At 39.0% G+C, this 12062-nt stretch overlaps 1 protein-coding gene across 1 annotated transcript in view; it reads right to left on the bottom strand.

Moving 5' to 3' along the window:
• The window catches only part of slc19a3a (solute carrier family 19 member 3a), a 25384-nt gene extending 13322 nt beyond the window's left edge, over positions 1 to 12062 (bottom strand). The window contains exons 1-4 of the mRNA XM_084125861.1: positions 12014 to 12062; positions 9938 to 10093; positions 8444 to 9101; positions 7499 to 7711 (exon numbers count right to left, since the gene is read on the bottom strand). Coding sequence (XP_083981987.1) covers positions 7499 to 7711; positions 8444 to 9101; positions 9938 to 10093; positions 12014 to 12016 — 1030 coding nt within the window. The 5' untranslated portion in view covers positions 12017 to 12062. The remainder of the gene's footprint in view (positions 1 to 7498; positions 7712 to 8443; positions 9102 to 9937; positions 10094 to 12013) is intronic.

Genomic DNA, 12062 nt, shown 5'->3' with positions numbered 1-12062 from the left:
TGTTCCTTAAAATATGCATATATTTTTACGTTTGCATGTGATTGTTTTAAACCCGTGTTTAGACCCGTGTTTCCCCCGTGTCCGACCCGCACCCGTATCCGACACAGTTGGATATTTTTCACCCGTTTGAGCAAAATTTGCGGGTCACCCGTCGGGTACCCGAACCCGTGCAGGACTCTAGTCGGGACGTCATCTTGTACAGTAGATGGCGGTTGTCGCTACTCGATCCGTACCGGTAACACGATCTGTACTGCGCATGTGCGAGAACGAAGTTTTTCTGGTACAACCTCATGTGCTAAATGGACAAATTTGTTTAAAATATCAAGTTATTTTAACTGTACTTGTTCAGCTCCCATATCTGGGTATTAATACGTGACTTTAATGTAGTTAAACCTGTCATATATCAGATAGTAATATGATATTTTTCTATTTACTTTGAACTTCAACTCTTTCAGACGTTTTCTTTTTTCCTTTTAAAACAGACGACAGACTCTTCTACATTGGCCCCAGTATGCAGTATATGCGGCTAGTTGTCCTGTCAGAGGAAAAGAAGAGGTCTGTTCTCACGGAGTGCCACAATAACCCTAGGACTGGCAATCATAGTGTTGTCAGAGGCACTCAAAACCGGGTTATTGCTGGCTACTATTGGACTACAATTATCCAGGATGTGAAAGAATGGGTAATTTTACATACTTAATGGGTATCTTATATCTATTCTTAAGAATGTGTCTACTTTTGCCACCTTTGATTGTTAGATACCTCCTTGATTTAAAAGTTATATTTGAAGTGGATCAAAAAAGTTAATCAAAGTTGTCCTAAGACAAGAACGGGTATTGTTCAAAAGTTATATATAACTTTAATGAAAGGTCTTTATCCACTTCAAATGTTGACTACTGTATTATCACCATCTTGTATCATCTGCAGTAGCATATGGACTTAACATATTAAAGCCATAGATGCCATGTCACTTAATGTTAATACCGCCATCTCATCAACTGGATATTTTTCTAGACAATTTGTTAAAAAATTTGTTGCTTTTTAGGTCAGATCTTGTCACCGCTGCCAGCTGAATGACCCAATCAAGACTGTTGTGCCAATCTTGCATTCCATTAAGGTACTGCGTACAATGTTTTAGCATACTGATGAAACTAACAAGCTAGTCTCAAGCTTGTGTACAGTTTTACCAGCATTTGACTAATGCTAATTTTGTGGCATGCAGGTAAAAGAAGCTTGGGAGGTGCTTGGTCTGGATCTGATTGGGCCACTGCCAGAAACGGCACGCAACAAGAAGTATGTCCTTACAATGACAGACCTGTACACCAAGTGGGTGATTGCAGCGCCTCTGCAATCTAAGACAGCAGCTGAGGTGTCTTCAAAAATAATTAGAAAGTTGTACTTGTTCGGCACGGTCAGAAAAATAATTACCGACCAAGGGAAGGAGTTTGTCAACAAGGTGAAGTTTTGTAAAGGTTTAATTGTTTTCCCCCTACTCTAGTCACTCTCAACATATATGTTGTTGTCTACAAGTACTCTAGTCTTTCAAATTGAACTGATGATCCCTCTGCAGCTCAACAGCAGCATTTTCAGTGCGCTGAACATCAAACATGCTGTCTCCAGTGCTTACCATCCCCAGACCAACGGACAGGTAACTCTTATACAGGATATCTGTCCTGGAAGAATTATTGTTGTCTTACGGTTATTCACAACACAGGCTCATTAGAAAAACGTTCCTGTGGCAATATTTATACATGTCACTGCAGTTTCCAACAGAAAATAACACTAGAGGCAGTAAAATAGCAAGCAATTATGATTGCAAGGGCAGATTATGGATCAATGACTTGTTTTCACGTGGCTCCTTGCACAATATTATGTTATGACCTCAAAACCCTTTTTACCATAGTGCAGGATTTGTAAACTAATAAATTCTGAAGTTTGCATCACTTAACCAGCTCCAAATGGTCCATATGAGCCTGGGCTTGTTATTCATTAACTTTATAAATGCATTGATATGTACAGGATGAAAGAACCAATCAGAACATCAAGCGTGCTCTCAGAAAGTATGTTAATGACAACCACAATGACTGGGACTTCCACCTTCCTGCTGTGGTGTACGGTATCAACACTGCAAAGCAGGTCTTAACACGTTTACTTATATTTATTATATCTACAGTTAGATGTCGACGGGAAAACTGAATTGATGAATTTATTATTTATTTAATATTTAATGTTAAGGGTGGAGTTTTTCATTTAATACACATTTGATAGTAAATGGGAAGCTTCCTATGTGATCAGTACTCCACTAGACACAGTCCATACTTTCTACTCTTCAATCGACACCCACGTCTGCCAGAGGTCATGAATGCCTGTCCCATGGGAGATGATTTTGAAGTTACTGACCCAGAAGATGACATCGACACCAGAGTCAATAAAATGAAACTTCTCAATGAAACGGTTTGTTTTTGAATAATAAAGGTTAATGAAGTGGTGAATTTCTCAGAATTAGACCTAGGCAAAGGCTGATCTATGTATTTTCTTTGCTATGATTCTGCTTTATTTGTAACTAATGTCACTGTTACACTGTATATTTAGAGATGTGGAGAATGTAATTTATTTATTTTTTTGTAGGTTCTTCGCAACATAGAGCATGCACAGGGAATGCAACAAAATGCATTTCAAAATCGCAAGCGGAAGTTTGTGCGGGTATGTTCAGTTCAGGCTGGTGATGATGTTCTGCTCTCGGGGGACCCCAAGAAACGACGGACAGGAGACACGTTTACGAGTCAGCACAAAGGACCATTTACTGTGGCCAGCATCTCTTCCAAAGGGGTGGCTACTATTGCGAAAGGGTCAACTTGCCAGAGGGTCAATGTGTCAAGACTGAGGACATACTACAGATTGAAAAGTAAGAGTGTTCGATAAACTTTGTACAAAACAATTTACAATTACATGCTAGATTCAGAAATATTGGATTTCTTTTTTTAAATTCCACAAAATTTCTTTTGTTACTAATTGTCACGTATTTGTGGATCATCAGATGGACCAACTGAGAGGATGATTCTCCAGGACCACTGTTACTCAATATTTGAGTGGCAGATAGAGCATCCATATGCTTGTTCAGGAGCAGAGTGGGAGAAGGACTTGGGCCCTATTCAAGATGAACTGGTAAGCATTCTGTCTATTTAGTAAAACTTTGCATATTTAAATACTGTAGCCATTACATAATCATGTCAAATGCTCTTTGTTTTTAGTTAAAGTATGTGTTAGACAAAAATCGTCCGTCAGGAGAACTGATCATAAAGCAAGGCAAATTTTGCCTCACCCGAGAAGACTTCTGGAGCCTCGGTTTAAGCCAGTGCATGGAATCTAATGTGCGTATGTTCAATGTCTTAGTTTACAGCTCAAAAAACGAAATTCCCAGATAATGCATAATGTTCCACAAGGCAGCTTTCACTGGGATGTAATCTTTTTTCAATTAATTTCAGATCGGAAATGCTTGCCTCAAGATTGTGGAAGAAGCTGCACAAAGACATGTACTTCATACTATTATATCTATTTAAAACGTATTTAGTTTAATGTATGTGTTTTCAGTAACTTATAATGTTCTTTCCACAAGGGAAAAGATGTTCACATTGTGGACCTCTATGTGGTTCCCACCTGGAAAGACCAAAATGTGGACCCAGTGCATTGTTTGCCTGCAAGTGTTTTTTTTTTTTTTGCTATCATATACTTATCAACCAAGAAATAACTCTTTTGGGAACAGGCACAGAAGTTTATGATTATTGAATAATATTTTGTTCCAATACTATTAGGAAAACGTGAGGTCCAAGGATCTCATACTATTTCCAGCTTGGAGCAGCCAGCCGAATGAAGCGGATCATTATCTGCTCTGTGTTGAGTTTCTTTTCTATAATCTTTCTAGCTGTAACATTTTAAATTCAACAGGTAGGGTTAAGTGAGTTCTATTTTCATGGATATTAACAAAATACCCATTGCAGGTTATGTTGGTAGCTAAAAGGGAGATACTTTTCCTTGATTCTCTTCGTCCTGATGGTTTTGGAGATGACGCTTACAGAACCATATTTAGGTTGAGAGAGACAAAAGATAATTTACTAGCCTTGTTCCAGGCATGTTATTTGGTTACAATTTCCAAAGGGAGCCTCGTTCTCAGGCTTTGTTCACATAAAAGCCTCGTTCTCAGGCTTCGTTCACATAAAAGCCTCGTTCTCAGGCTTCAAGTTCACATAAAAGCCTCGTTCTCAGGCTTCAAGTTCACATAAGATCTTCGTTCTCAGGCTTCAAGTTAATTTAAAAGCCTCGTTATCAGCATACATAACTGATAATTTAATTACATATTATGTATTTTGTGTTTTCTTTGGAATGTCAGGCACATTGCAAGCTCCATTGACCCAGGATCCTGGACTGAAAAAACAGGAAGAGACCTTGGGGTATGTTTTAAAGGATGTAATTGTGTAAAGCTAATTTAAGTATGCATGTATAAATGTTTAAACAAGCTAGCAGTTGTTTTTAAAATGACTTTGGATGGACTTTCCCTTTTACAGGTTTCTCTTCAACAGTGTTCAGAGAATTCCTGTGCTGTTTACATGCTGATGGTAAGAATAATTCATTTGTCAGAGCTGTTATATAATAAAATCAAAGTCTTACAGTGTTATTTGTATTTCACAGTATGCTCTCAGTACCTGTACTTCCTGTCCATTAATATTCACGGAGGTAAGCTGGATTTTCACACAAGTATCCCATCAAACTCATATGTATCAAATATTTATTTTTTATTTTTGTGTGTGTTTTTAGGAGGAGGTGCCATTGATTCGCCAGTGGTGGTGCATTAAGCTGATGGAGAGGTTTTGCCTAGAAGGGTAAGACAGATTCTACAGATAAAATTTCAGTATCTTGCCAGTTGCCACTGTTAGAAAAGTGATACTAAAAAGGTTTTATACAAATAGAGTTCCTACATTTACATATTTTCCAAAGGCATGGACAAAGATTTGCATTTTGGACAAAGGAAGCATCCCAACTCCTTCAGGGAAACCTTGAGCCTGTCTTTAGGGTGTCAAAGTCCACCACCACCAAACTGTCGCTCAGCAAAAGAGTTGTAGTTGAAGAGGACACCGATAAGGTAAATTATTTTATTGACATATATCAAGCAGTTGCATGCATGCTAGATAAATAGATTAATTATTTTGTGCCATTATATATATTTACAGCCAATCATTGTAAGAGACCTTCTTACAGCGTGGGACTGGGTACGCAGTCATGGAGACTTATTCTGTGGGAAGGTGACAGAGCCTTCTTTTCTGCAGATGAGCGAAAGTCAACAAAAAAATGCCCTCAGGAAGGTCCTGGAGGAATGTCCTGACGCAAAGGATGACTTTTTGTTTGTATTCCAGTGTCTAGATGACATGGAAACATTTTTATCATCCTGTGCTGATGAACAAGGCCTAAAGGTCAATGCCATGTTTGTTTGTTCATGAGTGTGCGAGAGTGTGTGAGAGTGTAAGAGCGTGTGAGAGTAAGAGCGTGTGAGAGTAAGAGCGTGTGAGTGTGTGAGAGTGTAAGAGCGTGTGAGAGTGTAAGAGCTTGTGAGAGAGAGCGTGTAAGAGCGAGAGAGCATGTAAGAGCGAGAGAGCATGTAAGAGCGAGTGAGAGTGAGTGAGAGTAAGAGCGTGTGAGAGTAAGAGCGTGTGAGTGTGTGAGAGTGTAAGAGCGTGTGAGTGTAAGAGCGTGTGAGTGTAAGAGCGTGTGAGTGTAAGAGCGTGTGAGAGTAAGAGCGTGTGAGTGTGTGAGAGTGTAAGAGCTTGTGAGAGAGAGCGTGTAAGAGCGAGAGAGCATGTAAGAGCGAGTGAGAGTGAGTGAGTGTAAGAGCGTGTGAGAGTGTAAAAGCGTGTGAGAGAGAGCGTGTGTGAGAGTGTAAGAGCGTGTGAGAGAGAGCGTGTGAGTGTGTGTGAGTGTAAGAGCGTGTGAGAGAGAGCGTGTAAGAGAGTGAGAGCGTGTGTGAGAGTGTAAGACCGTGTGAGAGAGAGCGAGCCAGTGAGAGCATGTGATGGATTGAGGGAGGGTGTGTGTCTGTGTGTGTGAGTGTGTGAGAGCGAGCGAGCAAGAGCGTGTGTGTGTGTGTGTGTGTGAGAGAGATGGAGGAGGGATGGAGGAGAGTGGGAGGGAGGAGGGAGGGAGGAGAGAGGGAGGGAAGGAGGAGAGAGGGAGGAGGGAGGGAGGAGCGAGGGAGGAGAGATGGAGGGAGGAGGGATGGAGGGAAGAGGGATGGAGGAGAGATGGAGGGAGGAGGGATGGAGGGAGGAGAGAGGGAGGGAGGAGAGAGGGAGGGAGGAGGGAGGGAGGAGCGAGGGAGGAGAGATGGAGGGAAGAGGGATGGAGGAGAGATGGAGGGAGGAGGGAGGAGGGATGGAGGGAGGAGAGAGGGAGGAGCGAGGGAGGAGAGATGGAGGGAGGAGGGATGGAGGAGAGATGGAGGGAAGAGGGATGGAGGAGAGATGGAGGGAGGAGGGATGGAGGGGAGGAGAGAGGGAGGGATGGAGGGAGGAGAGAGGGAGGGATGGATGGATATAGAAGGAGGGAGGGAGGGATGGATATAGATGTAGGGATAGATGGATGGAGGGAGAGATAGATAGATGGATGGATGAAGGGAGAGATAGATGGATGGAGGGAGAGATAGATGGAATAGACCGTTTTGCGCTTCCGGCAATGTCGGGACGTCATCTTGTACAGTAGATGGCGGTAATACTCCCAAGGAGTGAGCAGCCAGTAACAAGTAGAAGAAGAAGAAGAACTCCGTAATCTCAGTTCTCGCGCATGCGTCCTGGCGCTCCCGTGAACTTTCGTCAGAGGCCCACATTGAAGAACACAAATAGTTGGATAAAGTCGTTATTTTTGTTGTTTTTCCGCACAAAAAGTATTGTCGTCGCATGATAAACTTAATGTAGAGCCACTGTAGTCACTTGGACTATTTTAACGATGTTTTTAATAACTATTCTGGGCCGGCGAGTTTGGGTCCCTCTGAAAGCCTATGGAGGAGTGAGAAATCTGTCAGATTTCATCAAAAATATCTTAATTTGTGATCCGAAGATGAACGAAAGACTTACATGGTTGGAACAACATCAGGGTGAGTAATTACTGACAGAATTTTCATTTTTGGGTGAACTAACCCTTTAAGTACACAGTCTTGCACCTTTGTATTTTTGTCCGATTTTCAAAGACTTTTTCCTTCAAATCAAAGTTTGTAGTGTTATGATTCACCTCGTAGCTGGTTGGCTTTGAAATCCCTTTTGTAGAAATGAATGGAAAAAATACTTCTGGAACCAGCGCAACTAAAAAAGTGGGCGGGCACTCCCTCCCCTACACCCTACACTTGAGAAGCAGTTTCACTCGGATATACGTCACAATAGGGAAGAAAAATCTATCACGATAAAGTTCAACTTTATCTAAGTTCATAACAAGTATAGGCCTAAGTGTCCCTTGTACTCACCAAAAAGGTTTGAGAAGGCCTCCACTCCTCCATTGTAGACCGTGAAGTTACTAGACGGCTCCACATGCTCCCACAGTGACTGGACGTAGTTCACCGTCTGGTTGTAGCCACAGGTAGACAGTGCCCACCACGCTGACCAGATAAGCAGCGTACGGGAGGAGAAACACTGCAGGAAATCCCTCCACAACCGGAGCAGAACATCACCACAGCCACCTGGGATATTATCAGGACAATCAGGCCTCCACTAAGATCATGTGGATTCATTTAACTGTTTAATATGTATTTGTTTAGTTTAGTCGTTTTATGGAATCAGCTTTCCAATGCAAGACAGTTTATTGTCTTTTATAGAGATGTGCAGTTTGTAATCCTTAAAATCAGCATGAAATAAAAAATTCACCCTTTCTATTTTCTAAATGCATCTAATGATCTTATTGTGAATGTTTCATCCATGCATGTTTTGGCAGAGACGTTACCTTACAAAAAAATTAGTATACTTCAAGTTCAAGTTCATTTTAAGTCTACATAAGTAAAGTTAAAAAAGTAAAGTATATTTTAAGTATACTTTATGTAGTAAGTAGTATACTTGTAAGTGAACTGTTTCAATACTCGCAGTAAACTACTAGTTTAGTAGTTTTATACTGCATGTATACTTATACAAGTTACATTTAAGTATATAAAACGATTGAGTACAATGTATATGCCAAATATACTTAGATATTTCTGTCAGTATATACTTGTGTAATTTCAACAACTAGTTACACTAAAAATATATATGATCAAAAAGTTATAACAAAATTTGACACTGCTTTAACCCCTAGAGTCGCGGTGGAGTACTTGTATTTAACTTTACTGTAAATACCACTCACGCAGAGCCGTCTCTGTACTCTTCCGACCGCGTTTTCTGCCATGTGATATTACTAAAATGGCAGATTTGAGTAGTCCTACCTGTCTTGGAACTTTTTGCACTACTATCACACTCATTGAAACCTTCCAATATTTCCTGCTTCGGTTTGGATTCATCCACCTCTACGCCATCTTTTTGGTCATTGCTCTGAAGATCCACCTCTTTCATAGACCCTTCCTCGGGTTCCAGATGTTTAACTGTCTCAACATGCCCTTCACCATCAGTCTCTCTACTAGCTCTGCTCCTCTGGTGGAAGAACATGCTTGTCTTAGGCATTGGGAGAAGAATGGAGGTGATCAACGCAACGGCGGTGAGAACAAGTGTGAACACTAGAATGTAGCTGTAGGACATCAGTTCAAAAGAGACTAGGACCTGGCCTAATACCGAACCCACGGTGTAGCCCAGCAGCTGTGCAGTCCGGCAGTACGAGGTGGCTTTCAGGTAGTGCTTCAACTCCACCATGCTGTAGATGTACGTGAAGTAAGCAACGTCACACGACGTCACCACTCCATATGTAAACTGCACAGCCTGCATCTCTCGTACACCCTTACACCACAGTAACATTGCCGTGGTGGCAAACAGGACTAAACACTGGAAGACAACCACAGGTTTGTAGCGTAGCCAATCAGTGAGGAGGAAGACAGGAACCAGCACTGTCAGGTAAGAGTACGTCCACACTGGGAATATCTGATTGGTCACCTTGAGGAGGAAAAAAAACAGCTACTTACCACCAACAACAAACAAATCTTAATCAGTAATCAAATTGATTCCTGCAACAACAAAAAAACACTTGTAGCCAATAATTAATTACTATAAATATAATACAAGACAAAATATAATGGAAATAATATAGAAATAATATTATACAAATAATGATATATACAATATGTAAATAAAAATAAATATATCATGTCACAATTCTGTTACTATTTGAAATACCATGTCAACTTGTCAAATATTGATTTTTTATAGAATATTATTTCTATCCACTATTTTACAGCAGTGTATTTAGAATTTTATTGCACAAATCTAACTCAGTAACTATATCAGAATCACAATAATTGATTCATGCAAAAAAAATGCATGAATCCTATAATTAATTAATATATTTACTAAAGAACAAGAAAAAATATATAAATAATACTATTATATAAATAATAAATAATAATATGTACAATATATTAGTAAAATAATTCTAATTTTAAATATTATTTCTATCCACTGCACATTTTATAACAGTATATATAGCCTACATTTTTATTGTACAAATCTAACTCAGTAACTATATCAGAATCACAATAATTGACCATAAAAGGTTATGCTTTCTCTGTAATTAATTTAGCAATTAAAGGCAAAGTTCATCCAAAAATGAAATTTCTGTAATTTATGTAGGCCTACCCTCATTCTAAATCTGTGACTCTCTTTCTTCTGTGAAAAGTCCTACAGGTTTAGAACAACGTGAGAGCACTATCCCTTTAACGACATGAGTCATGCAGTTAGATTTTGAAATCCAAATAATTAAACTTTTACTATACCTGCTCAATGGTTAGGTTCTTGTCTGGTCCAGTTAGGAATGGAATGAGAAATGGTTCTAAAGGCTTTACTGTGCTGAAGAACCCATAGATGCATAACAGAGAAGTGGGATACTTCCAGTCCCTCATCCACCGCTTCAGAGTGTCCATATTCACAATCTGTAGGTTATTATAAAACAAACACTTAATTTTACTTTTGTAGCATGCACTGTTCACCTTTGCCGGTGTGTGAGATCTGATTTCATGGAAATAAGCACCACACACTGAGTGTGAGACTCTCTGTGTGTGTGTGTGTGTGTGTATATGCTGTAAATGAGCAACCAGTGAGCAAAGTTCTGCTTAGATTATTCTGATTACAGCTTAATTCTGAGCATTATTGTTATTCACCAGATAATAAAACATGCAATAGCCAAACAAACCCTCCCTATTTTAAAGGGGTGGTTGATTATGATTTCACTTTTCAAACTTTAGTTAGTGTGTAATGTTGCTGTTTGAGCATAAACAACATCTGGGTAGTTGACAAATGGCCAAGAAAAACATAACTTTTTAAGAAAAAATACATATATTTATGGAGTATGAAAACTGCAGTTTCAGAAAATAGTAGTGGTCACTCATTTTGCCAATGACTTCACATATTTTTTTCACAATTTCACTCAACAGTACTGTAAATGTGTCCTATGGTGTGACATTTATAGAGTACTAAGAAAATATATTAAATAACATTAAAAAAATACTTGAGACAGAATTGTTCACATTATTAAAACATTATTTTCTTAAAGTGATATTTATTTTACATGAAAGTACTAATTAGAATCATTTTCACCATGAATAGATGAACTTGATAAACTTTTCCCTACGAATGTCAATAAAACTTTATCGCCAACCTTACAAAACTGTTTGAAATTGTACATATGTAAGAGGAGATATTATTGTAAAATGCCAAACTTGACTCTTTAAAAAAAAAAATATTTTAAAATAAGTATATTTTTCTGTTGTTTTATGTTTGTCACACCATAGGACAAAACGTCACACCAAAGGACAAAGATAGTCATTGCATAAAAAGAGTCAGAATATATAGTGTTTTATTGTAACAATTATAAAGGAGGACATTTGTTTTTTTGTAGAAACTTTATCTATTTGTTTTAATAGCTTCTTAAGGAGGTATTGTCCTATTGTGTGACATCTGTGCCATATGGTGTGACAGGCCGAAGTTTCACACCAAAGGACATTTCCTGTGACATTTCCTGTCACACCATAGGACATTTGAGCTTTTGTGGCAGGTCCCACCCTGACAGTCTTGTCTGTTTTGTCACTGTTTAATGTTTCCTTGTTTGTCTTGTGTCTGAACACGTCTCTGTCTTTGTTTTTGTTTGCCATGTGCTCCTCTTGTCCTGTTACCACGCCCTCTTTGTTTAGTACACATCTTGCCCTAGTTTCACTAATTGTGCTCACCTGATCCTCATGTGCTCTGGTCCCTTTTTACTGTGCCTCTTTCCCTCATGTCTTTGCTGGTTTGTTTTGTGTGCTTTGTGGTGTAGTCTTGTTTGCTTGCCTTTGTATGGTTAAACATAGTAGTTCCTGTTCTAGTTGAGTATTTGATTGTTTCTAGCAGTAGTGTATCCTTTTGCTTTTTCCTTCAAGTCTTGTTCTGGTTAGGTTTTGTTTCTTCTCTTTTAGTTTTATTTCTTCTCTAGGTTATCTTCTCCAGTTTCTAGTTCCCTATAAGTTCGTTCTTTTTTTTTATTTTTATTTTTTATTGCAAGTTCCTTTCATTTTATTCCTAGCTCTTTTCTTTTTCCTCTCTAGTCTTTGTTCTGTTTTAGTTTTTATTCTTTATTTGCCTATTTAATTATACTCTTGTGCCTTTTTATCTAGTCTTTTCTTGTTCATTGTGAGTCTTGTGTTTGTTCCTGCCCTGCATCGTATATAATTAGCATATGCTAATACTAGCTGAACTATAATTAGCAATTGGCATGATTTTAAGTTTAGGGGTGTCACACCAAAGGACAAAAAAACTTAACAACTTCAGTGTCTGAAAACATAGTTAAATATTTGAACAATTCTGAGAGAAATATTTACCATGTGTGGTGTGCACTGCTCATGGGCTTCGTGGCTGTTTTTCTTCTTG

Source organism: Abramis brama (assembly GCF_963993115.1).
Source record: "Abramis brama genome assembly, chromosome: 10".
Taxonomy (NCBI): Eukaryota; Metazoa; Chordata; class Actinopteri; order Cypriniformes; family Leuciscidae; genus Abramis; species Abramis brama.
This window is presented reverse-complemented; position numbering and strand designations above follow the sequence as displayed.